General features: G+C 51.2%; 1 protein-coding gene across 4 annotated transcripts in view; it reads right to left on the bottom strand.

Moving 5' to 3' along the window:
* Positions 1-24,746, bottom strand: part of LOC127028391 (cyclic AMP-dependent transcription factor ATF-7) — a 43,932-nt gene that overhangs the window by 1,263 nt on the left and 17,923 nt on the right. Inside the window, exons 2-10 of one of the 4 annotated variants that reach the window (XM_050914119.1) lie at positions 16,964-17,060; positions 13,639-13,776; positions 10,853-10,977; positions 10,053-10,210; positions 7,337-7,436; positions 6,001-6,114; positions 4,703-4,849; positions 3,164-3,361; positions 1,737-1,845 (exon numbers count right to left, since the gene is read on the bottom strand). In XM_050914119.1, the coding sequence (XP_050770076.1) occupies positions 1,737-1,845; positions 3,164-3,361; positions 4,703-4,849; positions 6,001-6,114; positions 7,337-7,436; positions 10,053-10,210; positions 10,853-10,977; positions 13,639-13,776; positions 16,964-17,060 (1,186 nt within the window). Of the gene's footprint in view, positions 1-1,736; positions 1,846-3,163; positions 3,362-4,702; positions 4,850-6,000; positions 6,115-7,336; positions 7,437-10,052; positions 10,211-10,852; positions 10,988-13,389; positions 13,393-13,638; positions 13,777-16,963; positions 17,061-24,746 lie in introns of all 4 variants that reach the window. The other 3 variants (XM_050914120.1, XM_050914118.1, XM_050914121.1) reach the window with 3 other exon arrangements.

The following is a 24,746-nucleotide window of genomic DNA, read 5'->3' as shown; positions in this document are numbered from 1 at the left end:
ATCTACAGATGTCAGGAGGAAATTCCCTCCTGTGCACTTGGCTAGATGAATTACGGGTAAGATGCGGTCACCTTCCTTTAAAAGAGCAAAATAATGGCATGAGCCGGGATACTTTTTCCACGTCAAGAGGGTAAACCCCATGACACCGGGGGGGGAGAAAAAAAATCAGAGAAGAGGTTTACAACCTTATTGGGCACCGGCAAACGTATTTTAGGGCTCAGTTTTCTACCAGGTGCTCGAATATTGTACCCCTTTCCCGAATGGGTTTTACCTTCCCTTGTGAAACCTTGGCTTGGCCTTCGCCAGCCTATTGAAAGATGCGGCTAGCACAGCAGATCCGAAAACTGACTTGGCGGTGAGAGAGAAGGTCGAGCAGAGCAATATAATAGTTTGGCATCCCAAAAAGGAGATTTACAAGGTATTACAAATAAAAACAACCCAACTGTACATGAGGCAGCTGTAATTCCATCGAGGGAATCTGGCATTTTTGTTTAAGGACCTGCTTAGTCACAAATCTCAATAATAAAAAAGGCAGCCGGGGAGGGGGGGCACGGGGAGGGAGGTGTGAATTTCATTTTTATTATTCAGATGTGTGATGAATTCCTATTATTGGAGTAGACAGACTGTGAGGAATAATAATAGGAACTGTAAACTTTGGAAGTTAACAGGAAAAATCATGTCGCCTCTCTGCATTACACACGGAGCGAACACCTGTCTGCAAGGGCTGGGGGACAGCGAGGATTTTCACGACCACATTACTCAAGCTCTGAGTCACCGTAATGAGTGAAAATAAACTGGCTGCGCCAGGCCCTGTACAGCACGTATTTGTGCCTCACCACACAGGCAAAAAGCGTTTCAGAGACCCAGGAGACGGGAATCGGGAGGCAATCGGGAAGGACATTGCCCGCTTTCTCGGCTTTTGTTTTCTCCCCCTTCCTTTTCTTATCTCCATCCATCCCTGCCTCTCGTCCCGTTAATCTAGGCAACACTAGGGGACTCCAGCGTCCTCCCAAAGTCTTCACACAAATACCACAGCGTGGAATTGTTATTGCAGAGATGACATAAGAATCCAGACACAATGTTTTGCTCCCGGGTTGATTATAATGAAATAGGCAGCATTAAAAAAAAAAAAAAAAGAAAGAAAGAAAAGGAGATAAAAAGAGGCCTTCTTACTTCCAAACCCGAGCCAATTTGATGTGAATTGCAGAGAATGAGATATAGAGCCCCATGATGTCATTTATAGAGTCTGGCCTTTTCTGACTCTGGCTTTGCTTTCAGAGCAGCAATAGTTTTTAACTTCAAAGAGAGTATCAAGTGCTTGGCACGCTGCCTGGGAGCGGGTGGAGAGATGCTGGCCCGCGCTCCAGGGAGAAACGGAGATATGGATCTCTGTCAAATATTCCACGCTACAGAGACGCGGAGGGAGACGCGCTACCTCCTTCCCTCGGCGCTTTCGCACCGTGGTCGCCCTCGCTGCCTGCTTGCAAGATCTTATAAACCAGGTTACAGTGCCAATTTGCAGTGCCAATTTGCAGGTCCAGCCTGGGTGGATCCTCCTCAACACAGAGGCTGTGGAGGCCATGTCAGCAGAAGGCACAGGACCAAGGTCTGTCCTGTCCTTGAAGGCGACGGAGCAGAGAGTAAGGCGAAGACTCCCTTTCTTTACGTCTTACGCAGGTTTCATCTGCTTAGACCTACTTAAAGGGTAGTAAGGACCAGCAAAAGTCATCACTCACCGAGATAGCCCTGTGTTTTCTTCTGTAGTGCAGTGACGGGACAGTCCTTGTGAGCCAGCAGGAGCTGCTTAAGTTGAGCAACTTCGTTCCTCAGTAGCGTAACTTCATTCTGAGACGGAAAAACAAACACGCACGTATGCATCACTCATGGTCTTGACAGCAGCCTCTAGCAACAGCAGGACTTTAATTTATGTGCCCTGCAAACCTACAATTCGTTGTCACATTTGAGCTGCCTCTGGCTCAAGAACACCAAACAAAATTTCTGGGTTTGGGGAATTTAGTGTGCAAGACGTGGACTGCAGCATTGCCCTCCAGCAGCCCCCACCGCTGGCTGGAAAGCCCCTCGCGATGTTAATCGTCTAATCCTGGACATACATTTGCCTGAGCCCTCCTGCTAATGCCAACTGCTTGAGTCAGACATTCCGGCGTGCTGTTGGCTCCGATGGAAAACTAAACAGAGCGAGAAGCTGAGTGTACAACCAGCTCAGCCCACGCCAGGCCGCGGGGAACATCAGAGCTCCTCCAAGCTTTCGGTACCTCTGTGAGCTTCTTCAGTAAATCAGGTCTACTCTCCTGAAAACTTTGTGCAGCATATCATTCCTCTATTGAAATGTTTGGAGAAACAGCTGAATTGTCAATTGTATTTCAAAATTGCCCAAGGAAACAGTTTCTATAATTATCTTGGGAAGAGATTAAAAATACCAGGATCAGTGCTATTGAAAATATCCCACCACATGAGTCACTAGCCACCAGTGAAAGAAAAAGCCCAGAACGGACATGAGTTCAGTCTTTGCAGACCCTTCGATCCTCGGCCAGGGCTGAGAGCATTAACAAGGGGGCTAACGGTAACGGAAGTGAAGTCTGTATTTTTAGATGTGTTGCACTTCTGCTAGGCATGCTGGGGGTGCTGCCAGAGAGCCAGGGAAACCAAATTCTCCAGAAAAAAAATCAGTACGGCTGCGGGCGGCAGCTGCAGAGTCTCCCTGCTCACCCCGGCGCCAGGTCCACCGTGCAGGGAAGGGAACCGGGACTGCTTCTGCTGACCCCGTGCCAGCAGAGAGCTCTCCCTCGCGCAAGGGAGGTTTCCACTCTGCAAATACAGCTGCTTCCCGGGGCTTCCGCACTCTGCTCCCGAGGCTGGCGTTGCTCCTTGAGCTCCTGCCTGGATGGGCAGAGGCAGAGCGCTTTCGAGAGGGACAGGGAGAGAAACAAGAGCACTGAAGCCCTCTTCCCCCATGGCCTGCTCGAGGCAGAGCATCAGGATAGAAAGCAAGGATTGAAATCTAGGCAGAGAGGCAGCAATCCTGCTCCAGAGAGCAGCATCCAAATGCACGTTGTCTCTGCAGCACAGGGAAGACGTTCCCTCCGGAGCGACGGTCCTAACGCCGGCAAAGGGCTGCGCTCAGCCTCCACGGTTACATACTCACGCTCAGCTGGATGTTCTGGGTCGTGAGCTCCTCGGCTTTCTTCTCCAAGGAAGACACCCAGAGCTTGCGTTTCTGACGGCAGCGGGACGCGGCAGCTCGGTTCCGCTCCAGGAACCGCTGCCGGCGCTCATCCGGGTCTTCGTCAACCGTGCGTCTCCGTCGCCCGCCGGTGCTGGGGGTGGGCTGGGCAGGGGAAACCTGGGAGATGGGGCACGTGAAAGAGAGATACTGAAAAGAAGCTCTGGTGCAGGCAGGCAGAGACACACCGGCGTAAATCAAGGTTTGGCAGAGGAGACGCCAGCTCTTGCGGCTGGGGCAAAAAGGGATTTGCTTTTGCAGAGCAGCCAGAACTGCACGCTGCCGGGGATGGACAGAGGGCAGCCCTGGCTGCGACAGGGGAGCCGGGGACAAAGCCCCTTTCACAGGCGTTTCTGGCAGCCCTTCCTCAGCTGAGCCTGAAGTGGCCTGCAAATTTAAGGTGCGAATCCACATGAACTCTCTGAGATCCTGAACCCGGTGAACGTGTGAATGTCAGGGGAATTAGTTAAATCCCGAACTCCTACAGTCAGCTAACGGCACGTAACCGACAGCAGAAGTTTCCTCCCCTCCATGCCGAGGAGCTAACGTGGTAAGTGACCACGGGCAAGGCAGAGGAAACAGCCTTCCTTTTAATTTCACTTAAGAGACTTTAAAAAGCACTTCATGCTGCAATGACTTAGGAGATTCCCACACGGCCAGTGACCACGTATCAGCTGACGGAGGATAACTTCCAGCTGCAGAGCTGGGAGCGCTGGATCCCGCTCTGATGCACATATAACCACGCACGGTCAAAGCGCCGTCTCCATTTGGGTTCAGTAACTCACTCGCGGAGCACAAACAAATGACAGTTTTTGAGTGGGCAATTTGCTTTAAAAATTAATTTGGGTTAAATTTTCCCTGAATATCTTTGGCTAAACAAGCTCTCAGAGGCAACTGGTACAAAAAGATTTCGTAACGCCGCACATTTCCCGGTTTTATTTCGGGAGAACAAAGGAAAAGTCAGCAAGGGCAAACGGTCCTGCAGACACAGCCTTGCCGGCGCTTCTGTGAGGGCTCTGTAATTACACTGCCACAATCGGGGAGTGCAGTTACACTTCGGTACTCGCTGTCAGGCAGCATATGGATATTAAACTTTTGGAAGCCTATCTAACTGACGGAGCAGGTGGCGATCCTGATGGAAGGCTGGCATTTGGTTAGCTGGCAGGAGCCAGTGGAGTTGATTGCCTAAGAGGGGAGCGTTTAACCCCAGTAATTGAGCAGGGAGAAGAGAGCAAAATATTCTTTCGAAACTCCAGACCTTGTCAAGCAAATTAACATGTTGCTGAAGTTTTCTGCCTGGCGGTGTTTGAGAGCATTAGTGCTGAAGCGGCACTGAAAAAAACCCAAGGTTTTTAACCCATTCCGCAAACCAGGAAGCCACAAGGTTTTCCTTCTCTTTCCCCGAGGCCCAGAAACCCCCAGCACCTCCAGCCCAGCCTTGCGGGCTAAGCAGCAGCAGACCTGTGGCTGAGCTGGGGAAGGGGCGTCAGGGTGCTGGACAAGTATCTGACTCTGCTCCGGACGTGCGGTCACCATCGTGCTGGCTGAGCCCACCACCAGGTTGCTGCCATTCAGCGAGGAAGATGCCGTCAAGCTGGCCTTCAGCCTCTGTTAAAGGAATAAAAAGGATGTCACTGGACCCGTTTCTCCATGCCGTTAAGGCTTTAACCAGCTCCTCTATCATTCAAGGAGCCAGGCCGTTGGGGAACGGGCTTCTTCGGGGACTGCGGCTGATTCAAATCCAACTGAAAGCCATCACCATCTGGCCTCCCCGAAGACAGACAGTGGCTTCCAACTTAGGCCCAAAGCGGACAGGTGTCCACATCCCAAAATTGCCGCTGCAACTGGCACCGATCCACTCCCCAGCTAGCAGGCTCTGCTGGAAGACCACGGACTGAACAGGCTGTGGATCCCAACTGTCCTTGAGCACCCACAGAGGCATCCTTCTGGGATGCAGAAGGACCTACGCGTGATCAAGACCATGTCTTGCAAGTTCCTTCTCTGGGCAGCCGGACACACGCCAGCGGGGCAGGATGGCTGTTTCGTGCCTCAGAGTTTAAGATCTCTCACTCCACTTGTAGCTCTGATCTGCCCATGAATCCTGCAGACACCAAACCAGGGTGCAACGGGAGCAGTGACAACGCACCAGCAACGGTGAGCAGCATCGCTGTAAGAGGCGGGTTTGCAAACACCTCCACCCCGTCTCGGCCAAAAAACCAGGGGGTTTCGCTGCTCTCTGTTCGCAAACTTAGGTTTGCTTCCCTCCCTCTGCGTGCACCTAGTTAGAGCCACGAAGAGCCGAGAGAGGAAAATTCTTTTGTAAACTTTTAGTTAAAGGGGTCTACGTGAAAACCATTACCAGGATCCTTGGATAACAGCACATCATCTCTTCTCTTGGCTCTGCCTTCCTCAAGCCCACCTCCAACCCATCTGTTATCTTGGAACTAGAAGCACCAGCTTTACAAAACAGCCGCGTTTAGGATGGGGCCGAGGTTTGTCTTGACAATAGCGTGCCTGCTCTGCCTGCCAGAGCCGCGGCGGTGATTAGGCTAATATTCCTGGTGGCATTGGTTAACACCTGCTCTCGGTGCGGGAAGGCGCTCCGACGGCTGCGCAGGATTTCGGAGAAGCAGCGGCTCTTTGCGAAGGCTGCAGGGAAAAAGTCTCCAGACGGGAGTCTTTTCTGGAGGAGCTAGTGAAGACTCAGGGATGACACCGTGGATGTTGATACACTCCCTGGCATGTATTCGGACACTTACCATTTTGGCTTCAGAGTGCACTGGAAGTCCCGATGGTGAAATGGATCCGCTGCTGTTGATGGGCGGCCCAGGAATACCGGGAATGTTCGGCACCATGGACATCGGCCGAGCCAGCTATCGGGGAGGAAGCAACGCATGGGTTTTGGAAGCTGAGGTGCTTTCGCAAGCGTGCTCTGCGAAGCAGCTCTGTAATAATTCCCCAACCAAGCACATTTATAAATCTTGACAAACATTCAGCGTTTAACTACTGCCATCAATTATGCCTGCTGTCACTGAAGGCCAGCAGCCACTCCTTTGGTGGCCACGGTGGCTGTTTCGGAATCACCCGGCCATACCAGCCTAGCGCTGAGGACAGGGAGGAGGGCAGCCTTAAAGCCTCCCTCCTTCCCTTCCCTCCTAGAGGGCTTTTCCCCACCAGTACAGGAGAGTGGATGGAGAGGGAGGGTACGAGATTCTCTCTGGTTCTCTGCCCGGCTCTACTGCAAAGCTGCCGCAACACCGAGGGTAAACAGTCACAGCATCCCCTCCTAAACACAGAGAGCTTTCTCCCTCTCCAAAAAGGGGGAAAAAACAGAATTTGTGCTTCCTTTTATAAGCCGCTCAGGTACGCCGTTGCAAAGCGCTACAAACACAAGTCGTGTTTCAAACAATCAGGAAGGTGCAAAGATGTTTCCATGCCCACAAGCTATGCCGAGCTGCCTGCGGTCTGCCTACTTTGACATCAACATTCCTGTTACCTGAGGCAGAAGGTTTTGGCCATTACTCACTCAAAACCCAAAAGACGTGCCCAGCAGGACAGACAGGATTCACACGGGCTGAGCTGAAGCGCTCGGAAGATGTACAAGCCACCCACCAGGCAAATCTGCTCGTGAGTTCTGCACCACGGAAAATTCTCCGTATGCAAAAAGCACAACCCGCAAGGCTGATATTCAAGCAGCTCTTTAGCACGCTGGTGAGGTTAGGGTGGCTTTCCTGGCCTGTAAAGACCAACATGTTCTCTGCAAGCTCGAATGGTTTCAATTGAGGCACGCTGTTCCAAATGGAAGCAGCTAATCAGGGATCCTACAGTTCCCAGCCCTGGATCAATGGCATGAGCCATCTGTCCAGGCAAGGCTTTGTTTTTTTCCAGACTTATTGCCCTCTAGTGTGATCGACACGTTATTACTACCTTGCCAGAGCTGGGCCCCCTCCTCCTCCTCCTCTTCCAGTCGTATCTTGCACAGAGGGGGAGATAGATTTTAATTTTTACAAAATGGAACTGTCTGCATATATTTGGCAGGGGAAAAACACTGTCCCCTCCTCTGCCGCGCTGAGCTGTGTTGGAAGTTTCTCTCACCGATATAACAGAAGGCATCTGTACGGGAGGGCCTGGGAGGACGGGCATGGTCTGTCCGTTTGCAAGCTGCACGACAAGTGGAAGGGAACCTGTGGGAGACCTGGAGAAACAACAATTCAAGTTCTCATGGATTATTTCAAGTTTATGCTGTCCCGGCAGCCCCATGAGCTCAAGGGCAGAAAGCATGAATTAATTCTGGTTAGTGAATCTGGGCTCTTTTTCCCATTTCTGAATGGCACGTTCTGAACAGGTGGGCGCAAAGCCTAGCTGAGCACGGGTTAAGGTAACTCAGCCTCCCGCACACGCACCGCACGGCAGCCAGCACGTGCCAATGTCACGCCGAGGCGACCCAGGCTGCCGCTCCTCGCTCAGGGCTGGCCGCGACGCTGATGAGCAGCATTACGGCGTGCCCTGGTTAACTCCTAGGCGTACGCCGGCTGGCCAAATACACCACGGCTGCCAAAGCCCCGAGACACGATGCCCACCTGCACAGACAGAAAAGCACATCCAGGGGCTGCTGCAACTCCTCCTCGGGGAGATTAAAAGTGTCCTCCCGGGCTGAGCCCGGCACTGGGCAGCTGGGGGATCTGGGCAGCCGCTCCTGCCTACCAGTAACTTCTTGGCCTGTGAGCCATGGCTGCTGAGCTCCCACGAGAGATTTCGCAAGGATTTAGCTTTCCATTAACAAGCGGTTCTGACTCTTTGACTCCAGAGAAAACCTCCTAAATATGGAGTCGATGCAAGGCTGGCTTGTGTTTGCTCAGACAATGGCTCTGGGAGACGGGAACAGCCCCGCTCACGGCAGGCTGGGGGAGGAGGCCATCGCGCCAGAGCCTAATTGTGACAAAAACACCAAGAACTTTTTCCACAGCAGATCACTTTGCAGTGAAAGGCAGCGTTTCTGCGTGTGGTGACAAACAGGCACACACACCCCTGCCTCCATTTCAAAGTGTCACAAATCTCACCGTGCTCCAGCTCTGACCCTCTGGACTCAGCCTTTCTAGGAGAGCGGAGGAAAAGCCGGAGCTGATCTGCTCCGGACGACGGAGAGAGGAAGGAAACTGTCCCTGCCAGCAAGGGCTGATCTCCTGCTCCTCCTCCGTTCATGACAGCGCAGCAGGGAACCGAATGGAGGCAGAGACGAGCCAGGAAGAGAAGAGTAGAGCTGCTGGGAGCCTGACTTTGGGGGAGGGAGAAGAAAAATTTGCTGCTGCCTCCTCTGCCGAGCCCAGGGAAGGGGACAGATGAGGCTGGGCTGCCTCGGATCCTCCAAGGAAGCTGTGCTGGCATGGAGTAACGGCAGGGTGGGGAGAAGCAGGGGACGTGGGTCAGAGGGGGGAGTTCATCGTGCCAATAACTCAGGCTGGAATTTTTAAGGCTGCCTTGGGAACGTGAACGCTCGACTCTCATTCATTTCTATTGGGCATCCCAAATCCTCCAGGCTGCTTTGAAAATCCCAGCCTAACAAGCCGAGTTACAGGGAGGTCACAGCCTCCCCTCCATCTCTGTCACGCTGACAACCCCAGCACGGCCGCCGGGGCCCTAACAGAGGGACCCTCGTTAAAGCTGCAGCCCGACCTCTCTGTAGCGCGCGTTCAACTCTCCCACCCTAGGAGGGATCTAGCCCCGTGGGCTGCAAAGGGCACATAAAATCATATTAAAGTCTAGCTTACTCCAGTTCTGAATTTTTTGTGGCTCCAAGTGCAAGGGGACTCAGTTCCAAACAGCCCTGCGAGTCTCCGCCTGTGCGGGGTTACAGAAGGAATATAATGTCCTTTCAAAACCCCAGGACAATCACTTAACCCCTTAATGCCTCAAGACAGGATTTAAAACTTTCCGTCAGGAAGCCTGGATTGATGGTGCCAGAGGGTCAAAGCAAAAACACACACAAAAATATGAACTGACAGGTGAAAAAAATGGCCTGGTTAAGGTAAGGAGCCAGCCTCAAACAAGGGTAATTAGAAAGAGGCCAGGACCACAGCAAAAAAGAAGCATCCTGACACCAAAGAATAGAAGTGGGGCTAAATATACATCTCCTGAGGGCTCATTGTAATGCGTTTCCTGCATCCTTCAGGCTCCTTCCTTTTATGTGCAGGGCTGGAGCTACGTAACAGTGTGGCAGGCTCATAACCGCTGCAGCGAGTGCTCTGGAGCCGCCGATCCAGATTGTTAAAGGGGCAAAAAGGAGCAGGTCATTAGATCTGCCGAAACAAACAGCTCCCGAGGCAGAAGCTGACCATGAAGGAGGCCAGCAGGTTGCAGAAGAGGTTACACTTCACAGGCAACAGCTGTCTGAGAAAATCCCAAAGCCATTAAAGATCCAGACAATTTCCTACCGCCGGTTTAGCTGAGCTCTCTCCACTGCATCAGGCTGCAAAAGCAACTTGGGAGTCCCCAGTCAGGCCATGCTCCCATCGTAGACAGCGAGTGTCATGTCAACGTGTTTGGGGACTGGGTTTAATTTCTCCCCGCGGTGAGTTTTGCCTCGTTTCGTTACACTACGACAATTAGTTCCTGCTTTCTGCACTTACACCCCATTCTGCTTTTGTAGACAGTGCTGCAATGAGGCCCTTATGCCCAAGCAGCCGCAGCGGGAATCGCGGCACCTCGGTTGTTCTGACAATCAAGGAACTTATTTAGGTACCTAATTACTGCCCAGGAAGCCTGACGGTACGGGAGAAAAAACTCAGCACACGTGTCCCTCCTCCATACTTACCCAAGCTGTCTGTTGGAAGGGGGAGCCTGGGTAATGACAGAGGTTGGGGAAGGCAGCGTAGGGTGGAGCGGGTCATAACCCAAGTGTAGTGGCAGCGAGCCTGGACGCACGATGGTTGGAGTAGGCGTAGAAATGATTACAGGCTTGGAGGTGATCTCCTGAAGAAGATCAACAGACAAAAGGAGACACGCTGTTACTTATTAGCTTAATAATCACCTGGTTGTCTCTTCCTTCTGACGGCTTAAAAGCAATCTAGGGAAAATTAAGGCACCTTCACCACAGAAACTGAGGCACGGAGGGGAGCAACTTACCCAAAGCCACACTGATTTGATGTCAGTGCAGGGAGCGGGACACAGAAATTCAGACTCCTGCTGCCTGCAGCAGCCTCTGGGAAATAATCCCCTCTCCGAATTACCGCTCCAGCCCCAGCTAGCGTCTCTAGGGTGGGACGTTATTCAGATGGAGACTGTGTCACCTGGACTAATCTGCTCTGAATCACCAGCCCCCCAGGACACAGGGACCCCATCTCGGAGAAGATGCGTTACTTGTTTGGCACTTTCGCCCTGCCACAAAAGCATTCCCAGGGTGAACAGCAAGGCTTTCTGCATTAGCCAAATCCACGTGGAGACTTCAGGGCAGCAAACGCGTGTTTTAGCGAACAAGCTTTTCTCTTTCTTTCTAAAACGAGGGGAACCTCACAAGCCCAAATCAGGTCTTGGCACCCAAGTGGAGAAAAAGCTTCTTCTCATCTGGAGAAGGAGAGACCAACATCTCCGCAGGGCATGGTCGGGGAGACCTACCTTCTCTTTGTTCTGTGGCGACTGTGGGTTAGACGCAGGGCTGTCCGGCGGGGAAGAGTCGACCTCCACTGGCTCTTCCTCCTTTATCTTGATGTCCGGGGTGGAAGGCAGAGACATGTCCAGGGCTCCAGCACTCTACAGGAAAACCAGCCATGGATTGAAAGGACAATTAGCTCATATTGTTTGTGAAACATTCGGCTGCTCCCAGAGGAAGAGCTACAGCTCTGAGCTCTTGCCAAATTATTATTATTTATTTGTACTGAAGTAGCATCTGGGAGCTCGAGGCGGAGAGTGGTGCCGCGCCGCGCCGGCCCTGTCCAAACAGAGACGAAGGCCTAGGAAAGACGGTCTCTGCCCCAGATGGCACCATTTTGTGGTTTCTCAGTAACACACACACACACAATTCTTTCCACGGGTTAGGTTTTGGGTTGGTTTTGTTTTTTTTTTTTCATAAAAGGGCTCTGCTAAGGAGAACAGGTAACAAAGCCAAATGCCTGCGAGTTACAGAAGGCACTTTCATTCACAGAAGAGCCGTAAAGCATTGTATAAATCAGCCTGAATTATTTTATTACCCGATTATCAAAAGCAAACAAAGAGCCATGCAAGTTATTAAATATCTATGAGCGCCCCATTAAAATAAAACCCAACCATATGCCTGAACCTGGCAACTTGCCACCACCCTGGGTTCCAGCAGTGCCACGTGCCCCGTTTTAACCAGTTAATGACTTGCTGGGGATGGGAAAAGGGCAGGGTGACAACAAGGGAGGGGGACTAAACTGAGCGGCCACCTCTCCCCTCCCCAGACCTGGAGGAAGAGAAGACCTGGGAGAAGATGGCGTGAGGGAGCACCGGAGGAGCACGCAACAGAGCGAGACTCCGACTGCAGGATGCTGCATTCAATTGGGCTCCAACAGACCTCGCAAATCATCCGGTCCCTCCCTCCGTCTGGGGCAGGAGAAACTCTCCCTAAATCAGTCCTGACAGCTGTTTGTCCAACCTGCTCTCCCTCCCTCCACAATCAATCCCAGCGCTTGCTTTCCTTCACTCGCCCGACCGCTGACAGTTCGTCCTAGCATCTAACCTAAACCTCCTTTGCTGCATTTTAAGTCCTCTCAAGGGAGGGAAAATTGCGGCAAGAGGGTAAATCCGGGCATCTACGGATGTTCTTGCTGCTCTCGAGCGGGGTGCGGCTCCAGCGCCTTCGCTCTGCACTGATTTACGCAGGGGCTTTGCTTGCGGTATGTGCAGTAACCATTTACCTGCCCCTCTTAAGCAGAGATGTTGCACTGGGAATCACAAAGGAGAAGGGATTAACATGCAGGAAAGTTTCAAACCACTTAAAGTGCCTCCAGGGAAGCGCCTGCTGTGCCTATGTTTTTAATTAACATGCTGGTGTGGAGACCACCCTTGGAACTGGAGGACAAAACACAACAGCAGCAACTGGGCTCAATGCGGCCAAATGTTGAAAGCATCTCAGAAATGCAGCGGGCAGCTCTGGCCAGGTTCGGTGAGTGACAAGCCATCTGGGCCCGGGGACCTCGCCTGTGCGGAGATTTTCTAGGAGGGATAACGCTTTCCCTAACGCCTGAAACCACCCCAAGCTTCACGCCGCCACGTTCGCCTGGCTGCCGGTGGAAATATTTAGACTGCAGTCATCCTAAAGCAAAAAAGGAAAACATCTAACAGCCTAAGGATCTTAGCTGCAGCTATTAGGTAGCACAGCCCAGGAGATGGGTGGTCTTACATATAAAATGACTGGCTAGACTGTGGGCTGCTCAACCATTTATATGTGAAACCACAAACGAAAAGCTACCTTCTCCCAGCGCTCGGGATCTGGGCTGCAGAGAACAAAAGGCAGGGAATTCAGAGCATAAAATGCCACGCAGCCCCGACAAGGCCCTGCAGCATACCAATGAGAGAGATCAATTTATGCTTTAAAGAGCCCTGTTATTAGGAGAGCGGGTGAAAGACAGTTTTCAGTTTTAATTCTGAATTCCTCCGTTCCCCATCTCAGTGAAGATTTACGCGGCTGTGCTCCTGCAGTTTATTTCCGAGCAGCGCCGCTGACTGCGAGCGTATGTACATACATATATCAATTTAGTAAATGTACGTGCCAGTCTAAGAGCCCAATACGCATCTGCTGCTCCTCGGATCCTGGAAAGGGGGGGGGGGGGAAATGTCCTTAATTAGCTGCTATCTGACGAGATCCCGTTGTCCTTCAGACCTTTGCGCTCCTGAGGTTGGCAGGGGCAGCCTGAATCGATACCGCTTGCATACGAGGGAGCTCTTTGTTAGAAAAAGCCTCGCTCCTCCATGGAGCCCCTCTCTCTATTTGCATGTACCCTGACACCGTTCAAATGCTAAAGGCACACGGCTGAGCTCGGTCCCTTCCCTGCCGATTGCACCTTAAAGGCATCGTCATTAAGGATCTTGATCCTCAAGGAGGCTCTGAGTGAATTTTTGCTCAGATCCCGAGCACTTAAGAGTCCTGGTCTTTTCCTGCATCTCCTTCCCAAGGTGCGAGGTATTTTGGGTACTGCCTTTTTTTTTCTTTTTTGAAGTGAAAAGCCAAAGGAATAATAAACCATTAAAATCCGCTCTCACCAGGCCTGGATTGCAGGATAGCCAGCCAAAGTCACCCGAGTTAAAAAAATAAAGTCCCATGTAAGCCAGCATATTAAATCCGAGACCACACTTAGTTACCCTACAACATATGCCTTTCATCAGAACGGCACCGTCCCCCCTCCAGCCCCCACAATATGCGCCCGGCTCAGTTTTACGGCAACGGTGGCCTTTGCCTCTTGCCTTTTTCTCGTCATCCTCCGCGGCTTTCTTGAACTCGTGCTCAAAGGAGCTGGCCAGTTCATTGAAGAGTCCCACTTCTTCGCAGTTCTTCAAGAACCGAGTTGGGGTCGGAGTCTGATCTGTTTGGGTTGTAACACCAAGCATCGGTCAAAGAGAGGTTAGAAAATTCATTTTAACCACCTTAGTCCTCTCTGGGGAACCCTAGCAAATGTGGCGTCTGTTTTGTGGAAGTCTGGATGCTTTTCCGCTAAGGCGTGTGTCGTGTTTGCAAAGCAAGTGACAATTCAGAAAGGGGAAAATAATTCGTTGATTTTGTTTCTCTGGTAATGCTGTTAAAAAAAAAATAATTGTTGCAGTGAGAGGCGTGCAGTGATTTCTGTGAAATTCCTGCCTTTGGGTTCTGTCCTGTCCCTCCCACCCTGGGGTTTTGCTTGTCCTCAGCTGAATTGCTGCTGCAAGGAAGGAAAATAGTGGGGTTTGATCTCCCTGAAACAGCACATCTTAAAAATATGAAGTGATGAGAGGGGGAAACAGCTGATCGGAGCAGCTCCACCGCTGATGTGGAATAGAGCTGGGCAGAGTCACTTCCCTCCCTGTGCCGGCTCCATACATTAATGCGCATCCTAGGACAGACGGCTACGTGGGAGTGCTAATAATTACCACCACTGTCCAAAGCAATCCCTCTGGGGCCTGTTTTCCACCATATTAACACGTTGAGTCATGATCTCTCTGGCCATCACCCAGGCTATAAAGCAGAAAGAAATCTCCCCGCTCCCAGCGAGCCTCGTTCTTCTGTGTGACGTTAGGTCAGGAGTCCAGGTACTAGCGGGAGCCCAGCACAAGCACATTACACCAAAAGAATCCATCTGGCAGAAAACTACATAGATTTTTAAGCACAAAGGGGATCCCTGGGATAGTTTACCCTGACCTCCTGCATAAAACATCGGCTGTTTGGCACGGATGCTCCCCGTTTGAGCGCAGTAGCTGTGCTCGAGCTAAAGTGTCTATGAAAAACATCCCATTTGATTTCAAACCGGCCAGTGGTGGAGAGTCTCCTACAGCCTCTGGGAAGCGACTCTGGCGATTACTTTGCCTTGCTGTCGCAGAACACCACTTTATTTCCAGCCTGACTTCAAACCCTACCTATTGGTTTTGTTAATAAAGCAAAGGCCTCCTCTGAGCACACTTCGGTTCCCCCCAAATCTCTCTTCATTAAACCAAGAAACTTTTGTCAACTAAAGATCTCAGCAGGAGGCTGTTTTTCCAGTGCTTTAACAGCTCTCAGGGCTCTTGTCGCACCATTCCCCATTTAGCAATGTCCTTCCGAGCCACGCACGCCAGCCCTGGGCCCAAATCTCCAGCAGAAGTTTTCACAATGCCACAAAGCAAAGCCGTATAACCTCTCTCGTCCTATCTTTCCCCAATTCGTACCTCCAGGAATTGCAGCAGCTCTTCCGCCCACAGCATCACCCCAGAAGTGCACGTTCCCATTTAAATAAGTCTCTCTGCTGCCAGCTATAACCGGCAGAGAGAGAACAATTCTTTACGACTCTCTTTAGCTTAACCACGGAGTTACGGCAAGAGATGTACGCTGAATCCTCCTGCTCATTAACACACGGGCTGCTGCCCTGGACTCAGCACAAAGCAAGAGGGAGGGCGAGAACAAGAAAACCCAGAGACAAAATGGTGGCTTAAAAAAAAAAAAAAAAAGGAAAAAGAAAAAGGACATTAGGGATGTAGGGCAATAACGCCCTAGATCTCACTGCTTAAAGCCAGCATGCTTTATAGCCCTCGCAACCCCCCCGGCAGCTCTATCTGCTGTCAAGATCTCAGCCAGGGAAAGTCTGTGTTAAATAGGCTGGTCTTGCGCTGACCACAGCTAAATAAGTTTGGGGTTTTTTTTGCTTTGTGGCTTACCCCAGAGCAACCCACTGAGCATCAGCCCAGAGGAGCTGGGAGAGGGGGCTAGACCTGCCCTCGCTGCTGTTCCTTGTGCTAAAACTGAAGTGTTTCATCCCACCCACGGTTTTACCCGTGAGAGTTTGTGCACAGAAGGAATATACACCTCTGGGAGCAGCAAAGACGAGGCCTTTTAACGCTGCATCCCTGTTAGAGCAGGTGGGACTTCAGCCGGAGATAGGACCGTACCCCATTTCTGCTCCTCCATCACCGCCTGGCCAATCTACACCTTGGGTTTATCAAGCAAAAGCTAACCCTCCCGCTGCGCACCCTGTTTAGAAAGGGGGTGACCTGAAGAAAAAACGACCTTTAGGAATCTGAGGTTTCTTTCAGCCCCTGCCCCAAATTCTTCGCCATTAACTCCCCTTAGCCTGATCCCGTTTGAAATTAATTCTCCCTCTGGGCGCCTGTTTCGTCTCTGCGAGCCCTCCCCTGGGAGCAGCTTTTTGCCCTTTCAGCAAAGGCTGCGCAAGCTCTCTTACAATCCTACCCACAGCTACAATTAACTTGATGGCTTTAAGAAACCAACTGAACTGCTATTTCCTACTTCAACGCCGAATTTGGGCTGGAGATGAACCTGGGAAAAGGGTGCCAGGCTCTTGCAGCAGATGCTTCATTTCCCCTTATGAACTCTCAAGGCTTCAGAAAGCATTTCCTCCTCTCTTCTTGTTCTCAGCAACAGCCTTTTCATCCAGCAGTAACACAAACCTCACGCCCTTTTAAGAAGCCCGAACGAAAGGGGACTGACAAGGCAGGAGAGTATCTGTAACCGGCAATGATCTGCTGCCAGACAACAATATATGGTTTTTTTTTCCCCTCCAATCTTATAAAGGCTGCATTGACCGTGCGCTGCCAGAGCGCCTCATTTGGGCTCTGCAAATGCACTCTCGGCAGTAGCCAGTGCACTCGATGGCGTTTTAATTTATTAACTGCGAGCCTAAAAGCTCAAGAAAATTGACACCTGGGCTGAGGAGAGGAAGCTGGGTTTGTCAGATTTTGTTCATCGTCCTCAAAGCACATGCAGAAACGTGAAAGACCTTTTGTCCATAAATCTTCCAGTCTTAATAAAAAGGGTGAGAGCTAAAAAAAAAAAAACCTAAAAAAAAAAAAAAAACCCACCAAACCCCACAAAACCTGATACTACCATAAAAAAAGAAAAAAAAAAAAAAAAAAAGAAACTTGGAAGCCTCTGGCTTTCCTTTCCTCCTGATTAAATGCAGATCACAAGAGCTTTTTATGGGAGGTAGAGACGTTTTTCAGTGCATCTGGTCCCTGGTATTAATCTTGCAGTCATGCTATATTAATGTGCACCATTTTCAGAGCTGGCCTGGATTGAACGCCACATACCTGCTATGATGACTGAGTCGGTTCGAGCAGGGCCGAATTTCAATGTCATCTCATGCTTGTGTTTATGAACCGCCAGGTGGTCCTCGTTTGTAAACCTCTGAAATGAAACAATTTAGAAAATCGTGAATAAATGCATTTTGTGTTTTACGGGTACATCCTGCAGCAGGGTGGGGGAGAAAGCTGCCCGGAGAGCAACTGTAACACAATCGCTGCCGAGCGTTAAGCAAAACCAGAGCGGGACAGATTGTTCGAGAAGCGGTGTGTGAACACATTGCTCAAAATGAAAAAGCCATTACATGGGGCTTCTGGGGAACGGGGGACAAATATTTTTAATAATCCATTTTTTTAAGCGGCGGGGCCATGCGGCGGCTGCAACCGATCTAGGAAATGCAAATCCGCCCCGCTTGGTGAGATGCACCGTTTTATTGCTGGCTAATGGAGGGATGAATTAGGTGCTATTAGGGGTCAGGCAACTTTTTTTGGATGGCGTGCGACAGAGCTGGCATCCGCCTGGCAATTCAGGCCGTGGCTTTATGGAGCAGGACGGAGGCGGCTGCCCGCCGTCCCTGCCCGTGGCTCTTTGCGATGGCGCAGAGCAGCCCAAAGCACGGTCACCGTCGAACCGGGAGGGGGGATGCATTTCACATGCCGTAAAGACGCCGTCTGAAATTCCACCTGCGGGAGAATTGCGGGATAAACACCCCACACACACACACACCGCCGTGATGGCTTTAGGGATGTGCTGGGTGGGGGGGCTCACGTCCACCCTGCGAGAGCACGGAGGAAGGGCTGGGTGCACGGGGCCATCGCTGACACCCAGACAAAAGGGCAGCATCGCCTGCTGCGGGGCTGCTTTGAACGGCTGCACCAGCTCCAAGCATCGAGACTGAGGAAAGGGGGGGGGTGAGCGGCAGGGACGGGGTTAAAGCAAATAATCATAAAGACCCGAGGATGGATTGCGCCTCTCCTAATAGACTGCGACAAACCGGGAGGCTGAGGGCATTGCACGGGCCGTACTGCAGGATTTTTATGCACCCAGGAGCCGCGCAGCATCGGGCTTGTTGTTTCTAGAAAGAGCTGCTACTGCAGCAAAGAATTTCTGCCCTTTTCCCCTTCCTTTTCTCTCTCTCTTTAAACCATCCAACAACCAAACCAACCCAAAGCCACCTGTTTCTGTGAATTAGCTCAAGCGTGACACCCCGGGTTCGCTCGCTCTTTCCGATGTTTATTTACGACTCAATTTTTTTATCGAGCAAATCTGCGTTTTCCAGGCTGGAAGCCGCCGCGGCGCCTGCCCGGGAGCCGTGCGGCGGGGGGGACGTTAGCAGAGGCAAGGGACAGCACTGCCGAGACAACGGGAGCATCCACACACGTCCCATCCATCTTCCCCTTCGGTGCAATAACAAGTGTATTATGCAAAGCGTCCTTCAAACACGTTGTATCAGAAGGTGCTTGTGATGGCGACTCGTAACTGGGGCTCAAATTAAAATAAATTAGAGCTGGTGGGTCTTAACACACTTGCAGGGAGAAAACCAAAGAGGTTTTTGCCCGCGTAACTCCGGGCACACACACTCCGGCTTTCCCAGCCACTGCTCCCTGATCTGGTCCGTAACTAAACCTTAAATAAAATTTCTCAATAGTTTTGCTAAAGATACACGTGTTCTGGGTTTCTTTCCTCCCCGCAGCTTCCGAAACCCTCAGTTCTGCTCCAGCCCAAACGTGACTCATTTCCAAACAGCGTTACAAACCTCGGCGATGCCAAAACGCCACCAAACAAAGGAGAAGCGAGCAAACCGCCGCCGTTTTCCGAGGGAGACAAAATTTGCAGCATCGTTTTGCATCGCACCATAAAGCGCTCGCGGAAGGGGGGACCGGGGAGAAAGGGTGGGCACCGACACTTTGTCATGTTTCTGGCCCAAAACCACCCTGGCTTTTAACGTACTCGGCTGCCAACCCCGCTCGCCCCTTGCGACACGGTGACGGGCCGTTAGCGGAGGAATATAGGTGGGTTACGGTAAGCCGAGAAAAATAAATCAGGTTTTTTTGTGAGGACAGAGGAGCAGCCGGTTTCAGATGAATATTTAACAGGCAGGCGGCCGCTGCTCCAGCGGCGTCTCGAAATACTAAACATGCAGAGACAGGGAAAAAAAAGGAAAAGGAAGAAAATTCCCAATTCTCTGACTCCGTTTTGTACTGGGTAAAGAAATGGGAGATTTTTAGGTCAATGAGGGAAGCAGCAAGAGGACGAGGTAGGGAATGGGGTCACATTTCTCTCCCCGCCAGCCCCAGCTCCGTGAGGGGCACGTTTCAGCCCAGCCTCAATACCACTGAATTTATTTTAATCTTTCATTTTGCTCCATCGCAGGATTATTTTTTTTTTTTTTTTACATTTTTTTTTTTTCCTACGGCACTTTTCCTGCTTTCGGTGTGCGTTACAGCTCTATTTAACATCTTTATGTGGTCTCACTAGCTTGGGAGCTCTCTCTTTCTCTGCACAGAAATGCTCACAGACACAATATATCTTTCTACATACATTTCCAAACGCCGAAACCTAGAGGCTGAGTCTGGCACTTCAGTTCTAAATCATGTCATTTTACACAGAGAAGAAAGCAGGGGGGGAGAAAGGGGGAAGAGTAGGGGGGGGCGGAAAAAAAAAATCGAATGAGTTAAAGCCACAGCACTGGCTTTAATATTTAATCTCCTTCCATCAGCAGCTGACATATAGCAGTGTTATTTCAGCCTGCTATTTTGCGGGTGTCTGAATTAAAAAGAAGATGTAAACTCTTTGGGGCGAGGGACAGGCACTGGGATAATGCCGCTGCCTCCACGCTGCAAATTGGCCCCGAAAGCGGCAGCAACTCTTCACACCGCAACGGCGAAGGGCTGCATAAATAAGAGTTTAAACACCACGCGCAGACCCGATTTCTGCTTTTCTCTCCCCTCACGATGGCCCTACGGCTGCCTTTGGTGCAGGGGACAGAGCACACAGATGGCATTTGGGGTTTGGGTAAACACGGGGCTGGGTTTATTTACCCCAGAGACTGTAACAGCTTTTTGGAGAAAACAGATTTGAGGCAGACTAAGGCTGGCCAGTCCGCATTCTTTACTCAACAGGCTGTGACAGCTCGATGAATAAATGTGCTCATTTAAAAAATCTTTATTTAATAGGACACAATACTTCCAGCAGGACCAATGCGCCATCTCCATTAGAGCAAGAGCCAGAGAATAAATGCAGTAGGCTGAAGCCTGGATCTTTAGTCAGAAGGAGGTTTTTCCATCGGTTTAATAAGCACAACACGAGAAACAAGGGGTTGCTCAGGGTTTTTCCTTGCTTTTGTAAAGCCTACAACTGCGTTTGATGCAAAAGGAGGGTCAGGCGAGCACCAAACCCACCGCATCCAACCCTCCGGCTGTGCAGGAGCCCAGGCGCTCGCCGACTCTCCCGGCAGCTCCAGCGCACAAGCTGCACGGCTATTTTTTAACCTTGACAGTAATTTTCAGAGAACATAAACACCGGCTGCGCACCGAGCCAGTCGCCTGGCCAAAATTCAGTTTTAATATAGACCGGGTGTAGGCTGCAACAGCCCAAACCGTTCCACAGGCGCACGCTTGTAAAAAGGAGACTTTACCTTGCCGAAAGCACAACTCTGGTACAGTCTCACCAGACCTGGAAGGGGTGAGGAGCCAAACCTGTCTCCATTGAGTTCATCACACGGCTGAATTAATAAGCTGTTATTAAGATGGGGAAGCCGAAACACTGCTCCAACCTTAACTCCCGCACAGCGGTGTGTTATTCTGCCCACGGACACCACGGTACTGCCGTGACATGGTTGAAACACCTGGATACCAGGGGAAACAAAAGAAATCAGCACGTGTCTTGCAACTGCAGTGCTGGAGGTAAATGACTGCACTAAGTGCTCCAGCGTGGATAAGCTGAGCTCAAAGTCACCGACTTTAAAAGGAGCCACAACAGGTTTCACTTCCAAAGTCTGTCCGGTTGCTGTGATGCCCTACAACGAGCGATCGCAGCGCGATCAGCTCGGGGCGAGGGGGCTGAGGGACGTCCTGGGGTCTGCCTTGCTCTCCTGGCACTGCCTTGGGCGAGGGGCACCTACCTCCTTCATTCGGGGACCTCCCGGTGCGCAGGACACCCACGCGAGCCGGGAGACAGGGACGCGCAGAGAGCAAGGCCAATGCCACGGGGAGATGCTGGACCTCCTGCACGCATCCCAGCCCACCCAGCATCCGACGCAGGCTTCCCGGGCTTCCCGGCTGCGGCAGACCCGCTGCCTACGCCCCATCCATACATTTTGCCGTGACAGGGCTCAGATGGATTTCTAGCCGCGTGGCAGGCTGGATAGATATTCCCCGTTCACTCGGCACAACTGCAGAGGTAACTAATGCAGGGTCACGGATGCCCCCAAGGGCTGGGTGCCCAAAGGTTAGCTGTTACGGCTGTGAATGATGTGACCCCCCAGTTCTTGCGCAGATCTGGGCTCCATCTCACCCATTTCCCATCTGAGCAATGACAACGATAATTCCCTCCCTTGCAGAGAGGCTGTAAGGATTAATTCGCTAATGTGCATAAAGTGCCCCGATACTGGAGTGATTCATAGATTTTAAAGGCCGGGGGGACCATTACAATTATCTGCCCAGGACCACGTGAATCCCCAGATGGGCCCATTTCCATAGGAAAGGAGGTGTCACGAGACAACGAGGAGGTAACGCCGCAAAGACTTGTTGGTTTGAAAGAATGCAACAATAGCACAGCCAAGTTGTCTTATTTTTACACTTACAAGAGACGACACGCAAAGATTTCGGACCTGTTTCCTCTTGGAGGGTTCTCCGTAAGGCTGTGCTCACCGGGCCAGGTTTCAGAAGAGCTCGGAGCCCACTTGCTCCCACTGGGAAAGCTCGTGGCTACGTTTTCGAAAGCAGCCAAGGCACCGAGTCCGTGCAGCTCGAAGGTGGCCGCAGCAGCTACGGTTACCGAGCGCTTCTGGAAAGCTGGTTTCAGTGGCAGCATCCTTCCGCTAGAGGAGGGAAGAGACAGCACCTCCGCAAGCCTGAAGGAGGATAAACGAGAAGAAGAGTGAAGGTTTACGAGTGATCACCTCAAGAACAAAAAAAAAAAAAAACAACCAACAGATCATATATTGGACGTATAGGTATTCAAAGAGAGCTCTGCCACTCCTGCTCGAGCACAAAGCCTTTTGCAGGGCGGGGGAGCGGCTGCTCGGTGGGCTGCGAGCGCAGCACAGGCTTTATACCGAGAACGCCCCTGAGCCAAGGTCATTTTACCCCAGCCCGCGCGGGGGAGAAACGAAAACCTGAAAGAGGGGCGAGAAGTAATCTCCACGGCCGCATCAGCCGGGGGATGCGAGCTCAGCGTCCGCTTCAGGGCTTTGCTTTGTCGCTGCCGCAGCGGGGCCATTTCTTGCGTTGCAGCAGGATGCTCGTCTGCAAAATGTTTGGGCATTTAAGTGCCCGGTGCCCTTCCCAAATCGAAGGCAGCAGGAAAAGCTTATTTCTGTTTACTCAGGTCCTGTGAAAATCAGAAAGGCCACAGCCAGCTCAATCACCTCGGAAAGGAGTGGGCTTGGATGCGTTTTGTGCAATGCCCCCCTGCAGCTCCCCTTTCCCCCCACTAAAACTGCATCAAGATTAAATCTTGAAAAGTTATTTTTGGCTCAGGCAACTCCAGGGACCCATGTGGCTATGCCTTTTACTTTAAAAATCTGCTTACATCCTGCCCTGTGATTAATTCACGTTCCTTTCCTTGTTTTAAAAAAAAAAAAAAAAAAAAAGAAAGAAAGAAAGAAAGAAAGAAAGAAAGAAAGAATAAGAATAATAATCAGAAACTTCAGCCTGTTCACAGGCAGCACTGGGTGCTGGTGTTAGGAAGCCACGTCCAAACAGCCAAAAAGCCCTTTAACAAACACTTTGTTTGGGATGAACATTGTGCAAACCACAAAAATTTGGTTTTTTTTCTTTTTTTGCTTAGAGAGAACCATCTGCCTTCAGATTTTGTTCTTCTGGTGGATTGTGTGTTTTGTTTTTACGCTAGTTATCACAGATCGGCGCTGCACAGCAGCATCTTCTCTGTGTCATATAATCTGCCCTCCAAATGCAGACGGCTCCACGTCGGGCTTCTCCTATCTCCAGCGAGCCGAGGGAGAGCAGCAGCAAGGTTAAGATGCCAACGCGTGACACAGGATGCTTCGCTTTCCCTGAGATCAGCACCTGGGAGGTGACAGACGAGCTACGTTTTATATAAGGCAGGGATGACCAGGCCGGAGGGAGCGGATTTTTATGGGCAGTTCAGCATTCGGCTCCTACCAAATCACTGGCAATTAGTGCCGAGATACTCAGGTTGCTCCACAAACTTCCCTGCAATTTAAACAAAGAGTTAACCAGGTTCTGGAGCCCGTCCCATCCCCGTTCCTCCTTGGCCAGAAGGGCAGAGCATTTAACTCGGAGTAGGTAAATAATTTAATTTACATTTCTATAGCTTCACTTATCCCAGAGGGCTTCTCATACACATGCCCCTCCACTGAAATGCAGGTGTTTCAGCAGGGGGGAAGGCAGCAACCATCTGGCCTACAGCACACCATGTAGCGGTGAGGAGGGAAGCATTCGGCCAAGGACATAGGGGGCAAACTCTTTAATAAACTCTGTATTCAACTTTTCTTCTTTTTTTTTATTTTAATAAAGTCTCATATGGTAGACACAGCCTCTCCTTCATCTCCAGCGCACCTAAGTTGAGCATCAGCACATCTGGGTGCAGACAAAAACAACTGCCAACCCTTCAGAGCAGCCAGCAGCCGACCTGCTTGGCCAGGAAGGCATTTATCCCAGTGGGATTTCACCTGGGTTGGACACTGGGCGCTTCAGCTATCAAACCCAAGCCTTCAGCTACCGAGGAATTTCTCCGCAGCACACTGAAGGACCACGAACCAACCTTCTCTCCTTTTTAAAAAGGGGCATATGTAGAAAAATAGCAGATGGTTGAGGTGGTTTATGGAGCACCTGGGAGGAAAGCAGCCCCTTGTTTTGCCCAAAGTACACCCGGCCCCGCAGACGAGGAGCCCCCAGTGCCTCGTAGGCACAGCTCCTCCAGGACGGCCACTGCAATTACAGCCCAAACCCCAGGACGCAAACCTAAGCTGGGAAGATCAGGCTCCTAAATCTCCAACGGGTCTACACTATGCGAGAGCAGACAGGATTTTCTAAGACACCGCTACCCTCCTCCTCTGCTCGAGTGGATGCTTGAGGGGGACGGACACCTCAGGGATTCAGTCCGCTCCTCCCGAGCTCTCTGTCCACGAGCATGGGCTGCTCCATCCCGTCAGCAGCAGATCTCTGCAGCCAGACGCAGACGAGCGATGGGGAGACCTGCCCACAGTCGCACAAAGCCTGCGGCACTCGGCTAGAACCTGGAAATGCAATAATTATTTACTTCCACACGGTGGAGCATTTTTAGCCTTGTTTCGATAAAAAGTGAAGGTTATTAAAATACATGTATTAATTACCGCTGCCACATAACTTAAGAGGAGAGGCACAGCGGTAATTAACGGAGGTGAGCGAGGGGGTGGAGTTGCAGAGCGTCAGCGACTCCACAGCTTGTGCCTATGGATACGCGCCTGCCCCATGGGAACCCCCAGATAGCTCCAGTGTGGATGTGAATCATTATTACGTCCCCGGCTCGAATCCCAGCAGCACCACAGGTTTTCAGTGTGACCTTGGGCAAGCCATCAATTCTTCCCCTACCTACCAGACAGAG

This window comes from Gymnogyps californianus, unplaced genomic scaffold (assembly GCF_018139145.2).
Source record: "Gymnogyps californianus isolate 813 unplaced genomic scaffold, ASM1813914v2 HiC_scaffold_32, whole genome shotgun sequence".
NCBI lineage: Eukaryota > Metazoa > Chordata > Aves > Accipitriformes > Cathartidae > Gymnogyps > Gymnogyps californianus.
Note: the sequence above shows the minus strand (reverse complement) of the source record. Positions and strands in the feature narration are given on the sequence as shown.